The sequence below is a fragment of the Rhinoderma darwinii genome, chromosome 3 (assembly GCF_050947455.1).
Source record: "Rhinoderma darwinii isolate aRhiDar2 chromosome 3, aRhiDar2.hap1, whole genome shotgun sequence".
In the NCBI taxonomy this organism is placed as follows: domain Eukaryota; kingdom Metazoa; phylum Chordata; class Amphibia; order Anura; family Rhinodermatidae; genus Rhinoderma; species Rhinoderma darwinii.
The window spans coordinates 246245611-246265048 of NC_134689.1; the positions used below are offsets into that span (position 1 = coordinate 246245611).

The following is a 19438-nucleotide window of genomic DNA, read 5'->3' on the forward strand; positions in this document are numbered from 1 at the left end:
GAGCCTGGCGCCGATGCCCGTTACTACACTGCAATTTTTTTCCTGCTTTGGTTTTACTGCAACAGAGCATGGCTGAGTGATATGAACCTTAACAGGGGTTATAAGATAATATGTTTTCTAAATAAAGCAATCGAGGTATGAATATATATGATTTTTAAGATAAAATAAAAAGGTGTCACTATGTAATATAAAACCTATTTATGTTTTGCACTGTTTATTCTATTCTGATTGGAATAGCTATGTCAAGGTTTATGTGTGTGTGTATATATATATATATATATATATATATATATATATATATCTACTGTAGTTGTGTTCTTTCTATTTTTAGAAGACAACTAAACTTCTAAATGCTTACTAAACTTAACAAATGTAATATATTGCGTATATTAGTATACCTAGTGCAGACAAGAGGAGAAAGTACATCTACACGTATACATATATACAAAAATTAGTAATGGCAACCTAAATAAAATCATGCATTGTTCACACTGCGGACTGCATTCAGAGAAATGGTTAACAGTGCAAAACAGAAAAAAAAAAAGAAGGGTTTTATTACATTCAGAGATGAATGACTATGAAGCCTCTCTCATAACAGTGTTGAAAGGGGTATTCCCATCTCGGAAATTCATGGCATATCCACAGGATATGTCATATATGTCTGATAGATGCGGGTCCCACCACTGGAACCTGCACCTATCTCTAGAAAAGGTCCCCTGACCCCGTCCTACCTTCCCTTGCTCTCGTTGCTCTTCGGCCACTGAGTTACGAGCTGGCCCGGAGTGCAGAAACAGCCGAGCTCACTGTTTCCGTAACATTAGAATGAATAGGAGTTACAGAAACATTGCATCTCAACGAGCACGGTTGCTTCCGTACTCCAGGCCTCCTCGTACCTTAGTGGTCAGAGAGCCAAAGAAGGCAGGATGGGGGTCAGGGGGCCCTATTCTAGAGATAAGTGTAGGTCCCAGAGATGGTACCCACATCTATCGGATATCTATGGCATATCCTGTGTATATGCCATGATTATCCGAAATGGGAATATCCCTTTAGTGAAGCGACTGCACGAAAGCAATGCATTGGATAGTGTTCATACAGCTGAAAAAGAGCCCTTTCTTTGGTCTATATTCTGACATCTTGATTCCCGTACTATGATCTCACTTTTCATCAGAATGGGATGTGAGACTTCATAAGACACTGAGGATAAAACGACAATATATAATTAAGAGACAAGGTATGATCAGACAATGACTAAATAACAGCAGTCACAGACGCATACTGGAACGGTTGTTTCTGGCCATAATGGGAATATACATTAGCACACACAAGAAGGGAGGGGGTTACGGGGTTAAAACCTCCCCCTTGTGCCCTCACTCCTTCTTGCTCATCCCACTGCTTTCCTCCTTTGGCTCTTGTACATAGTCTATATGTAATGCTGTCTGCCATCTGCTGGTGAAAGGTGAACATTACATGGGAGATATTCACCTTTCACCAGCGGATGGCAGACAACAGTACATACAGATAACAGTCAGGCCAAAGAAGAAAGAGAGTAAGAGAGAGGGGGAGAGCGTCAAAGCTCCAGTATCTCTACCTTCATGGAAGAAATCCAGCAGAGAAGGTAAGCGTGTTTATGCGTGTCACATTGTGTTTATCACCATGGAGCCACATGACTAATATCTTTTCCTTTGGTTATAAAGGTCTATGCAGAAATTTGTAAAGCTAATTTCCAGTACTATTTGTATGTACACAAGTTAAAGTCCAAGCAAGCAAGTAATAACATGACAGAAACCACATTCTTCTTGGATGTACTTACCATTTGTGTAAGCGGTGATGGAAGAAAGCTACTTCTTGCTCACACTCTTCCGTGACAAAGTCTTTGAGTTGTTTGCATATTTTTGTTTATCCTTTCTGCAAGTAAGAAGTCCATTTTAAAAAGTTTGCAAAAAATCCAGACTTCATAAAATAAAACATATGGATGGCTGTGTAGAATTAAAGGGGTTGCCTAGTTTTGAAAACCCACTGTGAAATATCCTATTCTGAGATAATAGGGGGGGGGGGGGGGCTTAATCAAGATCACAATGAATTTGCCAAAGCAGAGAGTGGTTATAAAGAGCGTCTGTCTCTGGAGAACCCAGTACATACATATATTACGCAGACCTTGCTGCCTGGGTTATCCTACAAATTACATCTGATCTTTGAGGGTCCCAGCAGCAGGACACTCTGTGATCAAAAAGTGATGGTCAAAAGCAGCGAACCTGCGAAGAGTGGACAATGTGCATGATCTTAACAGACTGGTTCTCACGGCATTATTAGGCGCTAACTCAATTCATTGTGTAGCTGGTTCTACCGGACATTCCTTCTGAGAAGGGATAAGGAGAAGCAGCCCCTGGCTCTCACTTCTGTCAAACTACATGACTGATAAACCAGTTTCATTATGATTACACACAATATCTGTTCCTACTTCAGCAGAGATACATTCTGAGAACACCCAATGGTTACCAGTATATGGCTTCATGTATTGCACATGTCGTCGTTTACTTGAATGGGATCTTGGTATTGGGACATACCTGGACATCTTCACTTTATTTCTGCAGCCCTTTCCTCCTTCCCAGTGTATAGAGTGGATGTTCTTATTCATCATGCTCCCGCATGAAATGCAGGGCTTCCCGTTACTGTATGGCTGAAGGAGACAGGCAAAAAAAATGTAATCATTTATTAGATGTGGAGGAGTATGAAAGAACTGCATAAAAAAACAAACTAAATCAGATAAAGAAAAACAAATGCTGGCCGCACACATAAGAAATGTTGGTTGAACCTGTTCCCTTTAAATCGGAATCTGCTGACAATTTAATGTGTCTGGAAGAAGCTTATATTAACAACAGGGGAAACAAGAAACAGGCACGTTTAATTTCAACATACTGGATTCTTTCTTACCCCAGGAGATAAGCACTGTCAGAACTGTCTCTCCCTTTCAAATAAACATGCACGCTTATGGGCGTGGCCAACTAGCGTAATGAGCGGTCGCACTAAGTAGGAGCTCCCGCGTTATACTTACTTTGTAGTGATCCTGCCGATATCCTGAGGCCATTTCCATTGCCAGTGACGGCTTACAGCTTGCGTACAGGAGGGTGAGAGCTATGGGACCGACGAAGCAGTCATCTGCAGTGGAGAAACTCAGAGGCTATGCGAGGGAAGGATCCCAAAATGGCGCCCAAGCCACTCAGACGCCGAGAAATCAGCCGCGTGGTCATTCCTCTCCTAGTACTCAGGAGGAGTCTGAGCCGGAGGATGAACTCACCCTGAAACAGGTATATGAGCAACTCTTACAGGCCATCACATCCTCTACTACCTCCTTGACTGGAAAAATTGATGAGGTCAGGGTGGACCTCGGCCTGCTCCGCCATGACGTGCAGCGTCTTAGAGAGAGGGTGAAGGAGACTGAGCATCGTATCTCCTCCCTGGAGGATGGAGTGGCGCCATTGCCAGATCGTCTGTCGACTATTGAGAGGTCAGTGAAGCTGTGGAGAAATTTGACGGGCTGAAGGCTCTTCTCCGGAGAATTTTATTGAGCAGTGGTTGCGTTGTATTTTTACAGAGGCCTCCTTCTCATCGGCATTTGCCGTGGAACGTGCACATCGTGTACCAGCTAGACCACCACAACCGGGAATGCCCCCGAGACCTCTCCTGGCTAGACTTTTGAACTGGAAAGATCGGGATTTGATCCTTCAGATGGCACGGAAGAGACAAGAGATGAAATTTGAAAATGTGCATATCGCTCTCTTTCCGGACTTTTCAGCAGAATTGCAAAAAAAACGGGCCACATTTATCTTGGTGAAGAAGCATTTGAGGGATTTGAACATTCCCTATTTTATGGCATATCCGGCGAGACTTCGAATCACAGATGGAGAGAAAGCGGTATTTTTCGTGGATACTAGAGAGGCTGAGGATTGGATTCTTCGTCGCACGAGAGGCCCACACTAAAAAAGGCCTTTTTGGTGGATGTTGGTGGTGTTTTTGTTGTCGTGCAAGCAGCCATGTTGGATGTCGTATGGTGGTCGTATTTGTCCTATTACACAGGTGACGATTACAATCCTTCTGGTCGGCTGGATTTAGGATAAAACTTTCTCATCTTCGGGACTGTATCTTCTTCTCATCTACGCTGGAGGTTTTGGCCTGCTTTACAAGTTAGCGGGAGATGCATGTTTGTTTGAAGAACTATCTGTGTAGAGCATTCCATGCTTGTTTTTCTTGTATACACAGGTACCCCGTAAAGCCACGAAGTTTGTATATTCCAATCTTGTAGTATGCATCGGTTGAGCCATATGTGAATACAGGTCTTGGGATGTAATATGTTTTTAAGTTGGCCTGTTCTAGGTCTAGTTAAATTGTGTATGTTAAAGCTTTACATTGTACGAATATATATGGAATGCATGTCTCAAATTATTTTTGTCAGTGTCTACCCTCTTGCTGGGTGGTGGTATTATATCTGGGATTATATACTATCATTCTTCTTATGTCGACCCTAAAGGTAATGTCCTGGAATATCCGGGGGCTAGGGCAGTCTCGTAAAAGGATAGCGATTTTTGCACATATTAGGAGATTTGGTCCACACATTTTGTGTCTCCAGGAGACCCATTTAACACCAGATACTATTGGGAGGTTACAAAAGTCATGGGTTCAGTGGGCCCGTCATTCGTTGCATACCTCATATTCACGTGGGGTGTCGATTTTGGTGCATCGCTTGGTCAGATGGGAGGTGTCCAGGATTCTCTCTGATAGTGAGGGTAGATACATTTTTGTGCATGCTTATTATATTAACTGTATACCTTTTGTGCTGCTTGGGGTGTACCTCCCTCTGCCGGCTACTTTATCTGTGTTACAACTTGCCGTGAATTTTGTGTCTAGTTATCCTGAGGCTAAGATTTTATGTATGGGAGATTATAATATGCTCTTGGGATCAGACTCTTGATAAGTTCCATAGATCAGGGGGGGCTCAGGTATCGTTGAATCCTACTTCCCTGCATAGACTAATAACTGAGTTGGGGTGGTTGGAGTTATGGAGGGTTTGACATCCAAGTGTGGAGGAATATTCTTGCTTTACCCCCTCTAGGGGTGCCTTGTCTAAGATAGATTACATGTTCGTGTCCCCCTCGGTGGTTCCTATGGCCACTAATGTTGAGTATGCCCCTAGGGGAGTTTCATATCATGCTCCTCTACAGGTGGAGTTACAGTTAGTAGATAGAACAGCCAGTAAATTGAATTGGAGAATACCTTCATTCTGGATATCACTAATTGGTTCCAATGATCGTATTCCGGACCAATTGGATCAATTCCTTCAGATATATCACTCTGAAAGGAATGCACTGCTAAAATGGGATACCTTGAAGGCCTACTTGAGGTGCTGTTTAAAATCTACTATATCCTTTATTAAGAAAGAATCACACTTGATTGAGAATGAATTAGCCAGGTCCTGTCGGAGTTTAGAAACTGCCTTTTTGTCAGATCCCACTGAGGCTAGAAGGGAGGCATGGATGTTGGAGGGAAAGAAATATCTGATTCATTTACAAGAGAAGAGTGATAGGAAGATGTTTTTCCTTAAGCAGAATGCATTCGAACTAGGGAATCAGTCCAATTGACTACTGGCTAGTTTGGTTCATAGATCTCAATCTTCACCTGCGGTACTTAAGATTTTGAGGGAGGATGGTGGGGTGATACAGGATGCTGCAAAAATTGTGGAGAGGTTCTATAGATACTATGCTGATCTGTATACTTCCCGTAGTGACTACTCTGAGCAGGATTTAGGGAGTTATTTAGATGAGGTGATTTTTCCGTTACTGTCAGAGGCAGACAGTGATCTGCTGGATAGGGACATTACGCTGGAGGAGATTCTGGAGGTAATTAAGGATATGTCTGGGGGGAAAATCGCCTGGACCCGACGGTATCCCTTTTGAGGTATATAGCAAATATGTGGATGTTATTGGTCCTGAATTACTGCAGATGTATTGTACAGCCTATGCGGAAGGATATCTCCCCACCTCTTTGTATGAAGCCACGATTATTGTTCTATTGAAGCCAGACAAGGATCCTACTGAATGTGGTTCTTATAGACCCATCTTCTTGCTTAATGTTGACTATAAGGTCTTGGCCATAATTCTTTCACGCAGACTTAATAAAGTTATTTCCTCTCTGATTCATGGGGATCAAACGGGATTCATTCCCGGGAAATCTACTTTTGAAAACATCCGGAGGGTTCAGGCGGTATCCCAGGTGGGCGTACATGGGGGGAAAAGGTGGGCGTTGGCATCGTTAGATGCTGCCAAGGCTTTTGATTCTGTGGAGTGGTTGTACTTGCATAAGGTCCTTTTGAAATTTGGTTTTGGCCCTGGTTTTAATAAATGGGTGGGTATTTTATATTGTAATCCGAAAGCGAATGTTCTGGTTAATGGGATGGGATCTTCTTTTTTTGATTTGGGTAGAGGGACCAGACAGGTATGCCCCCTCTCTCCTCTGCTATTTGCAATAGCTATAGAACCTTTGGTTTTGCAAATCCGTCAGGACAGTGAATTTCGGGGTATACAGATGGGAGTGAGGGAGAGTCGGATAGGTTTATATGCGGATGATATGATTCTTTTTATGTCAGACGTTGAAAACACGCTTCCCAGAGCTATTGATTTAGTGAATAGATTTGGCACTTTTTCTGGTCTTTTGATTAATTGGTCTAAGTCGGCGTTGATGCCGTTGTGGAGGGTAACATGACCAGAGGTGTATTTTAATTTGCAGGTGGTAGAGGTGTTCAAGTACTTAGGGGTTTATATTACAAAAGATCCGAGAATCTCCCATTCTAAAAACATGGAGGAATTGTTTAGAGACAAATTTAAGGCCTGGTGTACCCTACCCTTATCAGTGGCTGGTAGGGTGAACTTAATAAATCCCAAGGGATTATATGCATTGGATCATGCCAATGGCCCTGTCCCTAAGAAGTTCTTTACAACTCTGAACTCCTTGATGTCCTCCTTTATATGGGGTAGGGATAGAAAGAAGTTAGCTTTAAAGGGGTTTTCCAATCCTTTTTTTTTTAAATCAATGCAATGTTCCTCTATTAATATATTAGTGCGCTCTGACTATCTTTTTCTTGATAATAAATGGTTTTAGTAACATTACTCCCTATTGTTTACCTGGAGAGGTTTGTTTTGCTCAGTAAGTTCATTCCTCTTCTCTTCCTGTGTTTCTCCTCCCTGCATGCACTGCTCTAGTCCCAGCATGCAATGTGCATGCAGCAGTGCACTTGCTCCGCCTACTACACCCAGCTCTACTAACTTCTGCAATCTCAGTCTTCATTTTGGTGCTCTCATTCTATTACTGATAGCACAAGCTGAAATCACTGGATATCTGCGTTTTTAACCTCTTAACGCCGAAGGGCGGATATATCAGTCCTCTGCAGCTGCTAGTTCGCGCAGGAGGAGGGATATATCCGTCCTGTGGTGGCGCGGGTACTGACACTGTACCCACACGATCAGCGGCAGGAGCACGGCTGTTATACACAGCCTGGCTCCTGCTGCAACTGCCGGAATCGAAGCGCGCTCCGATTCCGGCAGTTTAACCCATTAAATGCCGCTGTCAATAGTGACAGCGGCATCTAATGTGTTTGACAGAGGGAGGGAGCTCCCTCTGTTTTATACTGACAGGCAATAATGCTTTGGTATACGAAGTATACCAAAGCATTATATATGCAATCGGCACATCGCATAGTGAAGTCCCATGGTGGGACTAAAAAAAAAATGTCAATCCGTTAAATAAAGTTGGTGAAAAAACAAAAAAAAAATTACAGTTAAAATCAAATAAAACTACTTTTTTTGCCCAAAAAGTGTTTTTTTTAAAGTAAAAGTGTCAAAACAAATCACACATACACATATATGGTATCCCCGCGATCGTAACCACTTGAACAATAAAATTAACACATTAATTAAACCGCTGGATGAACGGCGTCCAAAAAAACAACGGCAAAATTCGCTCTTTTCTCCCATTCCCACCATAAAAAATTAAATAAAAATTAATCTAAGTCCTATGTACCCCAAAATAGTACTAATGAAAACTACACATTGTCCCGCAAAAATCAAGCCCACGTACGGCCACATAGACGGAAAAATAAAACCGTTACGGCTCTTGGAACGCGGCGATGCAAAAACAAGTAATTTTTTTCTAAAAGGGTTTTTATTGTGCAAACGTAGGAAAACATATAAAACCTTTACATATTTGGTATCCCCGTAACCGTGCCGAGCCATAGAATAAAGTTAACATGTTATTTACACTGCATAGTAAACGGCGTAAACTTATAACGTGAAAATCAATGCTGGAATAGCTGCTTATTTTCAATTCTCTCCTAAAATAAAGTTAATAAAAGTTAATCGATATATTATAAGCATCTAAAAATGGTGGAATTACAAAATAAAACTTGTCCCGCAAAAAACAAGCCCTTATACGGCTATGTCGACGGAATAAAAAAAAAGTTACGACTCTTGGAATGCGACCGTGAAAAAACAAAAAATAATCCTTGGTCATTAACGTGCAAAATGGCCCGGTCATTAAGGGGTTAAACGGTTTGAAGAGGTCTTCTGGTACCAAAACAGTGGAAACCCCCAAAAGGTGCCCCCATTTTGGAAACTAGACCCCTTGAGGAATTCATTGTAGTTTTCATGGGGTGCATGCGGCTTTTTGATCAGTTTTTATTCTATTTTTAAGTGGCGTGGTGACTAAAAAACAGCAATTGTACTATTGTTTTTTTATTCTATTTTTGTTACAGCGTCACCGTGCGCTATAAATGACATATTCACTTTATTCTGCGGGGCGATACGATTAGGGCTCATTTACTCGAGCGTGTTATACATCCGTGCAACGCGCGTCGCAGGGACCTATGTTAGTCTATGGGGCCGTGCAGCCAGGTGGGCGTGATTTTCAAGCAGCGTATGTCCGCTGCGTGAAACGCACGACGTCCTATATTTGTGCGCTGTTCGCACATCACGCACCCATTGAAGTCAATGGGTGTGTGAAAACCACGCATGTCGCACGGAAGCAATTCCGTGGGACGCGCGTGATTCGCGCAACAGCACTGTAAAGGATGAGTGAAAACAGAAAAGCACCACGTTATTTTCTGTTTACAAACATCCAAACGGAGTGTCATAATGATGGCGGCTGCGCGAAAACCAGGCAGCCGCGCATCATAAAGGGCTGACACACGGAGCTGTTAATTGCCTCTTGCGCACGCAAAACGCCGCGCTTTTTGCTTGCACAAAATGCACACGCTCGTGTAAACTCGGCCTTACGGTGACACCAGATGTTTATAGTTTTTTTTTATGTCTTATGGCGTTTGCACAATAAAATACGTTTTGTAAACAATCATTTACTTTTTGTGTTACCTTATTCTAAGAGCAAGAACTTTATTATTTTTCCATCAATAAAGCCGTGCGAGGACTTATTTTTTGCGTAACGAACTGTAGTTTCGATCAGGACCATTTTTCGGTACATGCGACTTTTTGATCTATTTTTAACAAATTTTTTGGGAGGTGAAGTGACCAAACAATTGTGATTTTGGTACGGTTTATTATTATTTTCTTTTACGGCGTTCACCGTGCGGGATAAATAACGAAATAATTTTGTAGTTCAGGCCGTTACGGACGCGGCGATACCAATTATGTATATTTTATTTATTTATATATTTTTATTAATAAAAAAGGACTGATAAGGGAAAAAAAGGGGATTTTTTTTAACTTTTATTTTCTTATTTTTACACATCTTTTTTTTTTACTTTATTACTTTGTCCCACAAGGGGACTTGAGGGCAGGAGGCCCTGATCGCTATTCTAATACTCTGCACTACATGCGTAGTGCAGTGTATTAGAACTGTCAGCTATTCACTGACAGCAAGCATAGTGGGTCCTGACTTTGTCAGGACCCATTAGGCTTCCGTCGATGGCATAGCCGGACGCCATTGTTTGGTGTCCGGTTGCCATAGTAACCATCGCCGGCCGCTATCGTGTAGCAGGCCGGCGATGGTAACTTAACCCCTAAAAAGCCGCGATCTCTATTGAACGCGGCTTTTAAGGGGTTAGACAGCGGGGACACAGCGATCGGTCCCCGCTGTAGGAGCTGCGGCAGCTGCTGTACGAGACAGCAGCTGTCACAGCTCCTGCACCTGTCGGGAAGACGGCCGAAACGGACGTTATTCCCGCAACTTCGTATTCCGTCGGTAATTTATAAGGGGTTATAATTTCACAGAGCATGCGCGGTGGAGTGTGTTAACCACGCATGCTCTGAGATAAAGAAGCACGTGGTACGGTTACGTCATTTGTGACGTAACCGTACAGTGTGAAAGCCGGAAACCGGAAGCAAGGCAGAAGACTAAATGGACGGGTCTGCACAGGAAGTGCAGATTTTGCTTCACTAAGGGGGCGGTGACGGAGGAGGATATATACGACGCTACAGCCATCTGATGAAACGTAAGTACATTGTAAAGTTATATCATTTTCATTGTTTTATTTAAATAAATGTAATTTTTTAGTTCCGGAATACCCCTTTAACAATTTTGCAGTGTCCCAAAGCTGAGGGGGGTTTGGCGTTACCCGATTTTTATCTGTATTTTTTGGGGGGCCAATTGAGATATCTGGCTACATGGGTGTCTGTAACGAAATTCTTACCTTTTTCTGAATACATCTTGGGAGAGGTGGTGGAATCTCGAGATATGTGGTCAATTCTGGAACAACCATTATTGTTTAGGGTGAGATTGTTGCTATTGCATAAATTGGCATGTCAGGTGTGGAAGGTGGCTAAAGAACTGGATAAAATCATAGATCCACCTGAGGAGACCCCTCTCTGGGATAACCCTATGTTCTCACAGTTGCAGCAATTGGAGGGGGCGGAGGTTTGGAAATCCTATAGTGTACTTACTTAGCATGACATATATAGAGATAGGATTCTCTTGTCGTTTACGCAAATGCAGGAGCAATTTGTTATAGATAGGATGCATTTCTATCGATATTTGCAATTTCGGCATGCACTGGCCTCTCTGTTTCGGGGGGGGGGGGGGGGGGGGTGGACCTATTCTGTCCAAATTTCCTTTGATTGGGATTTTGCGGACACAGGGACCCAAGGGTATTATTTCAGCGTTGTATACATACCTGTTGAATGCTAAGGTGAAGTCCCAAATGCTTTTGGCTGAAGCAGCTTGCCTGGTGGCCATTCCGTCTATATCCAGAGAGGAATGGGCGGAAGCTTTGGAGCCCCATATCTATGTTTCCCCTTCAGTTAATAATAGATTGACTCAATTGTTTATTACTCATCAGTGTTATCTTACTCCAATTAAGCTCAACATGATGGGTCGTCTGCCACATACTAAGTGTCATAGGTGTCATGCACCGGATGCTAACTTTCTGCATCTTATGTGGGATTGTTCCTGTATTGGTTACTTCTGGGGGGAGGTTGCGTCAATGCTGAGTCGGATTGTCTCGTCTGAGATACCAGTTACTCCGGCGGTTTGCTTGCTGGGACTTTTGCCAGAGGAACGCTGGTCTCCTTATGACAGAATATTTTTGAGAAAGTTCTTGTTTCTGGCAAGGAAAGCAGTTGCTATATGTTGGATGGCGGATAGGCCTCCTTCTTTGAAACAATGGAAATCTTTAGTTAATAATATCATACCCTATGAAAAGGTTGTATATCGGAATAGAAAATGTGTATGGAAGTTTGAAAAGATCTGGGGCCTGTGGATTTCCTCACCTTTGACCCTTAGGGCCTGTTCACATCACCGTTCGCTTTCCGTTCCGGGATTCCGTCGGGGGTTTCCGTCGGGTGAACCCCGCAACGGAAAGTGAAACCACAGCTTCCGTTTCAGTCACCATTGATCTCAATGGTGACGGAAACATCGCTAATGGTTTCCGTTCGTCACCATTCCGTCAGGTTTCCGGTTTTCCGACGGAATCAATAGCGGAGTCGACTCTGCTATTGATTCTGTCGGAAAACCGCAAACCTGCCGGAATGGTGACGAACGGAAACCATTAGCGATGTTTCGGTCACCATTGAGATCAATGGTGACTGAAACGGAAGCTGTGGTTTCACTTTCCGTTGCGGGGTTCACCCGACGGAAACCTCAGACGGAACCCCGGAACGGAAAGCGAACGGTGATGTGAACAGGCCCTAAGTTCATTGCATTCCATGTGTTCTTCTATCACTGATTATGTACTTACATGTGGATAAGCAATTTGTGAAGAGTTCTTGTCTCATATGATTTAATGATGGGTGTGTAGGGGGGGGGGGCCGGGAAGAGGGTTTTCGTGTAATGTAATAATTACTGTTGTATTTCTATATATAATTCTTTGAATATTGGGAATTTTCTTCCTTTTCCTTTTTGTACAATGTCATATAATGTGTAATGTGTATACTCATGTGCAAGCTTTGTGTTCAATGAAACGAGTTTAAAAAAAAAACAAAACATGCACGCTTAGACAGTCCGAGTGTGGATGCTATAGGGGAGTCAGGGGAAGTTTACAATCTAAAGAGATGTCATATGTATAGCCAACATAAGGCCCTGTTCACATCACTTCTGGGCTTTCCATCAGATGTATCGGGAGTATTGCTGTCATATACCTCTGACATGTAGCACTGTATAGGCATACAGTGGCATACAATGCCTATAGGCTCATAAGTTAAGAAAAAAAAAAGTATACAACACGGCATACTTTTTTTGTGGGATGCTTCTGCATATAAAAGCATAGTAAACTACGCATTCTATACAGCAAAAAAAATAAAAATAATTATACCAACCCGATGGAGAACCCATGGATAGACTTTTCTGTGTACGCCAAACGTAGAACTCAAACTTGATGTCAACAGAGCCTAAGGCTGCCAAATATTGTGAAACTGTTTAGCAAATATTGTGCAGATCCATGCAGATTGTATGTACAGTTGATTTGTTCTTTATGTGTATAAAAGTTAATTTTACATACTTCTCACTTCTACCTATCATCTGAAGATTGGCCTTTAATTTTTCGAAGAAGAGGAGGGCCATTCCGTTTTCCTATTTTTTTTACAGCATATTATTACTGGATTCACTACTATGGGAGTTACGGAAACAGAGTAGCCCAGTGAGTTACGCTGTTTCCATAACTCCCGACCATATAGTCAGGAAGTGGCCGGGAGGCAGCCGGAGCACAAGAAGCTAGAACGGGGTTTAGGGGCCCCCGATCTAGAGATAGGTGCGGGTCCCAGAGGTGGGACCCGCATCTATCTGACAATGACTTTTTAAGCATAATTCTAAGGTACATCTATGGTATCATTTAATTTATATAAATTTTTTATAATAGTGGAATGCATAATAAAAAAACCATTCCGCCAATTTGTTTCTAATGTTATTTTTTTTTTGTTTGTTCAATAAAGATGGCATAATTTTATTGTATGGTTGATTACTGGTATAGGGGGTTACCAAATATTGATTTGTTTTTAATATATATATTTATTAAAAAGTGTTATAATTATTTTTCCTTTTTTTTATATAATCAAAGTTTATTTTTGTTTTTTAGTCCCATTAACACTTTTACACAATGCATAGAACATTACATTATTGCCTGTGCATTTAAAATGCAGTCATTGGCTAGGGTATACATAAATTATTCCCTAACGTTCATTGTCCCTGAACAGACCTGAGACATGACAAAGGAGGCCCCCTTCCTTTGTCAGCATCTATGATGTACATGTATGCCATCATGCGGGAATTACCTCCTGTTGATGATATACATGTTCGGAATTATGGTTAATGAATTACTATCTATGCAGTTCGCTAATACATCAGTATAGGTTAACAAAAGATAAATACTAAAACTCAATCAAAACTACAGGCTGCAAAAAATAGCAAAGCCTCACCTGTTCCTTAGCACAAAAACCACATAACATGCGTGAAGCAAGCTCCATTTCATGGTTTTCAGCTTCATCATGGCAACCATCACATGGATATGCCTTCCCACAGCATGGGAACCTTACAATTGAGGGAATAGTAGTGAGAATCTGATCAATTATAAAACATGCCATATATGAATCCATACAACAGAACTTCATACAGACATAACATTGACACAACTGACATAGCAACTGCAAGGAAGAAAACAACAATTTAAAGGCTATGTACAACTTTGACAGTTTTTTTCTGATTAGTGCAACTTCCTAAATACATTTTATTAGAAAATCTTTTTATACAGATACTTTGTATCCTAAATAGACCATCAGGTCACGGGTTCAGTGTCAGGGGGTCCTGCAAGTCTATGACACGCAGGATCCACCTTTAATCAATCACATCTAAGTTATGAACTTAGATGTGATAGATAACAGGTGGATCCTGCGTGTCCGAAAAATGCAGGACCTACTGACACTGAACCCATTAGTGCCGCCCACCTGACAGATACAGGTTTTGGCGCAAGATACAGCTGCCCTGTATACAGGATACAAAGCAGCTGTGTCTTAAAAAGTAAAAAGATTTTTTAATAAAACGTGTTTAGGAAGTTGCAGCAATCACACTGATACACAATTATATATATATATATATATATATATATATATATATATATATATATATATATATGTGTGTCACGTAGGGTTTGTGGACCCGCTGGCCCGTACCGCCTTGGCGGTATGGCAGCTGGCCAACAGGGCGCAGGTCAATATCTATAGTTCGTATAGGGTATCTGTGGCAGCTCATACAGTAGCAAGGCAGGCTCGGCTGGGAGTAGGCAGCAGGTAGACGTCAGGCGAGGTGAGGCAGGTCAGGCGTGGTATACAGCACGGCACGACTCTGGCTCAGCACAGTACTCGACCAGGATAGTACAGAATGCAGGGAAAAGGAACACACTAGGAGACCACTGCATAGACAAACTAGGGAAACCACAACAACGCTCAGGCATCGAAGCAGGGGGCTGGACCCCTCTTAGGGCAAAGCCGTTTCTCCATTGCCTTCCACTTCTTTTTAGTAGGCTTCGTTTAGACGAGGCTGAAAATTCCGCTGCGGAGCAAAGGCTGCGGTGCGGAATTTGGTGTCCGCAGCATACAATGGATGTTGCGGACCAGTGGCGGACTGGTTGCGGAAGTTCTCCATTGACTTCAATGGAGATTCTAAATTCCGCACTGAAGTCCGCAGCTGTCATGCACATGTTATGTGTGCTGCGGATGCGTCTTGCTTTTTTGACATGACATTTCTTAATTCTGGCTGGACCTATGTATTTCTAGGTCTACAGCCAGACTGAGGAAGACAATGGGGCTCCCGTAATTACGGGAGCGTTGCTAGGAGACGTCAGTAAATAGTCACTGTCCAGGGTGCTGAAAGAGTTAAGCGATCGGCAGTAACTGTTTCTGCACCCTGGACAGTGACTACCGATCCCAATATACAGCAACCTGTAAAAAAAATAGAAGTTCATACTTACCGAGAACTCCCTGCTTCTGTCTCCAGTCCGGCTTCCCAGGATGACGTTTCAGTCTCAGTGCCGGCTGCAGCCAATCACAGGCTGCAGCGGTCACATGGACTGCCGCGTCATCCAGGGAGGTCGGGCTGTGTGCCGAAAGAGGGACGCGTCACCAAGACAACGGCCGGTAAGTATGAAATTCGTTTACTTTCACTAGGGAAAGTGCTGTCCCTTCTCTCTATCCTGCACTGATAGAGAGAAGGGAAGCACTTTTACCGCAGTACGCAGCAGCTAATCCGCATCAATTTACTGCACATTTTGGGCAGATCCGCCACAGAATCTGCAACGCAGATTCTGTGCGGCATTGATGCGGACAGCTGCGGAGGAAAACCGCCACGTGTGGGCATGCCCTTATAGTCCAGGGTACTCACCGCCTGATGCTTCATCAAAGTCCGGTGCCCGCGCTGCCCCTTTAAGAGCGGGCACGAGCGTGAGTGCACACCCTACGGAATCCAGCTGAAGTGAGTGGAAGCGAGTGCTGGCGTCTCCTGGGGGAAGGAGACTGGGGGCAGCGCTCGCCGACTCGTGGCTGCGGCTGTCATGGGGAAAGTGGCGCTGATGGCCCGCAGTCATGGACATTACAGTATCCTCCCTCTTACGCCCCCTCTTCCTGGGACCAGAGCGAGAGTGAAACTTTTTCAGAAGAGTAGGAGCATTGAGGTTCTCCTCTGGCTCCCAGGACCTCTCTTTGGGACCAAACCCCCTCCAATCCACCAAATAAAAAGTCTTTCCTCTCACTTTTTTGGTGTCCATGATCTCCTTAACCTCAAAGGTGTCCGAAGGACTGCTGGAGGCAAACGCAGGGCTAGGAGTTTTGGTATAGCGGTTCAGAACCACCGGCTTCAGGAGGGAGACATGGAAGGAGTTGGGGATCTTGAGGGTAGAAGGCAGCCAAAGCTTGTAGGTGACAGGGTTGATCTGCTGTAGGATCTCGATGGGTCCGCGGAACCTGGGAGCAAATTCGATAGGGCAGTCATATGTCCGGTGTGGAGGCAATGTCTCCGCCTCCCTCTTGCTGAAGACGTCTAAAAATACAGCATAATGACCCGACAATGCCAATGACCAAGGCAGAGAAGGCTGAACCGAACGAATCTGCACCAGGCAACGGCTTTGACACTCAGGGCCCCACTGGGGAACCTCTCCAGAATTCCAGTCCAGGACATGCAGTCGGAGCCAAGGCAGGCCCAGCAATACAGGGTTAAAAGCTTTGGATAGGACATAGAACGGCAGAAGTTCGGAGTGAAGGGCCCTTACTTGGAGCCTCAGCGGCTTGGTCACAGCTATAACTGGGTATGGCAGAGGTAGTCCATTTACTGAAGCAACTGTCAACGGGCACTCCAGAGGGGTGGTGGGTAATTGAAGAAGGTCCACCAGGTCTCTACAGATGAAATTAGCAGCAGATCCAGAGTCCAGATACGCAGAGACCTGATGCGTTCTCTCGCCGGACACTATGGTCACAGGTATGGACAATTTAGACGGAAGTCCTTTTTTACCGAAGGCTGTCACTCCTAGCAACCCTAAGCTTTGGGATCTTTGGGGACACAGGCGCACAAGATGGCCACCGAGGCTGCAATATAGACAGAGTCCAGAAGTGCGTCTGCGTTATCTCTCCTGGGTGAATAGCTTACACTGGTCCATAATCACAGACTCCTTTAGGAGGAGCAACATCTGAGGACTGCAGGGGTTGCTGCAAAGTAGGAGCCAGATTAGGAAGGCCTCCCTCCCGATGAACCTCTTGGAGGCGTTCTCGGATCCGTATATCCAGGCGGACAGAAGGATGAGGTCATCCAGGGTAGGCGGCAGATCTCGAGCAGCAAGTTCGTCCTTAATTTTAGGAGCCAGTCCATGCCAGAATGTAGCCACCAGGGCCTCATTGTTCCACAACAGCTCTCCCGCCTGGGTGCGGAAGTGGATGGCGTACTCACTCACTCACGGAGGTGTCCCCTTGGCATAGGTTAATCAAAGAGGCCGCTGCAGAGGAGACCCGTCCAGGCTCCTCAAACACCATACGAATAGTCCAGTGGAAGCCTTGGAAGTCACGGGTCTCTGGTCCTTGTCTCTCCCAGATAGGGTTCGCCCATGCAAGAGCCTTGCCGGTGAAAAGAGAAATGATGAAAGCGACCCTTGCGCCATCAGACGAAAATGTCCTACTATACAGGCTGAAGTGGATCTGGCACGGATTCAGAAATCCACGACAGGTACTTGCGTCTCCATCATAGCGGTCAGGAAGTGGCAAAGAAACACGCGGGTCAACACTGCCAAGAGGTGTAGTATGAGGAACGGCAGCTTGTGCCTCCTGCCGACGTGCAAGAATGTTCAACGCCAGGAGTTGGTCCTGTCGAGACCGGAGGTCTAGAATATCTGTCACATCTCTGGAGACGTCGTCATGGTCTTGAATCGACCAGCGGGGTCCATGGCCTGAGCGTACGGTCACGTAGGGTTTGTGGAGCCACTGGGCCGTACCGCCTTGACGGTACGGCAGCTGGCCAACAGGGCGCAGGTCAATGTCTATAGCTCGTATAGGGTACCTGTGACAGCTTGGACAGTAGCAAGGCAGGCTCGGCTGGGACTAGGCAGCAGGTAGACGTCAGGCGAGGTGAAGCAGGTCAGGCGTGGTATATAGCACGGCACGACTTTGGCTCAGCACAGTGATAGACCAGGATAGTACGGAATGCAGGGAACAGGAAAAGGAACACACTAGGAGACCATTGCATAGACAAACTAGGGAAACAACAACGCTCAGGCATCGAAGCAGGGGGCTGGACCTACGGGATCCAGGGTACCTACGGGATCCGGCTGAGGCGAGTGGAAGTGAGTGCTGGCGTCTCCTGGGAAGGAGACTGGGGCCAGCGCTCGCCGACTCGTGGCTGCTATGGGGAGAGTTGCGCTGATGCCCCGCAGCCACGGACATGACAAAATATATATATATATATATATATATATATATATATATATATATATATATATATATATATATATATATATAAACACGATGTCAAAGGAGTACATAGCCTTTAATGGGGAGTTATATTATAGGGGAACAAGAATTTAAATGATTATGTTACTTCTTAACCTTTTAAGAAGTGCGGTGTAATAGGAGTCCTTTTTATAGTTCCCAAATAGTCATAACAATAATTGGCTAGATTAAATGAAGGAAAAGACCAATGGTAAAGCATCTTACCATCATAAAAGTCATTGTTATTGTGTCACTTGTAGTGACATTTACACAATGCATTGTTGTTAAGGAATGACAAGCCTTGTCTGACACCCGTCTTACCACTGGTTACGAGAATCGTACTCATGGAAATGTCATTGCCTAGGACCTGATGGACTTTACAAACAACTGATCATTCATTCTAGGTTTGAATTTTTTTTTGCGTGAAACGGCTCTTTAGCTCTAAGAAAAGAATAATATGGAAAATAAGCAGGAGCCTATGCCTCTCTACGTAGCATGTTATCATTTGTAAGAACTGACACCAGCAATTGCTCTGACGTCAAGGCTTATGCTATATATATTATATATATAATTCATTAGCCAATAAATCCGATCCACAGAAATCTCATTTGCACGCAATAATGAACATTTCCATCAGTACGATCATTGTAAATACGCAACCATTTTCAAATGCATGTTTGATCACAGAGGCCTATGTATTGTAAAAGTCTGATGGGCCACATTTACTGATACTTCTGGCAATAAAGATAATTTTTATGTATGAATTATTAGCTTTGTCCAACGAACAACTATTGTTTATTGATGATCCGTTCATACATTTAGACTGGGCAATAATCATTACAAAGCTAATATATCATAGTGATTACTATTATATATAAACAGGCCTTAAGGATATCGATCCGATTATTGGTTATCTGTATTAGATTTCTTTGACATGGGATAGGACATTTCCTAACTTTTCTATATAAAATTGATGAAACATTATAATGCAGTAT

The 19438-nt window shown here is 43.7% G+C and overlaps 1 protein-coding gene across 2 annotated transcripts in view; it reads right to left on the bottom strand.

Annotated features, from left to right (window-relative positions):
* Positions 1 to 700: 700 nt before the first annotated feature.
* LOC142749524 (uncharacterized) overlaps positions 701 to 19438 on the bottom strand; it is a 60596-nt gene continuing 41858 nt past the window's right edge. For both annotated transcript variants that reach the window (XM_075857648.1, XM_075857647.1), the window contains exons 10-13: positions 13902 to 14013; positions 2565 to 2677; positions 1811 to 1905; positions 701 to 1194 (exon numbers count right to left, since the gene is read on the bottom strand). In XM_075857648.1, the coding sequence (XP_075713763.1) occupies positions 1839 to 1905; positions 2565 to 2677; positions 13902 to 14013 (292 nt within the window). In that variant the 3' untranslated portion in view covers positions 701 to 1194; positions 1811 to 1838. The remainder of the gene's footprint in view (positions 1195 to 1810; positions 1906 to 2564; positions 2678 to 13901; positions 14014 to 19438) is intronic.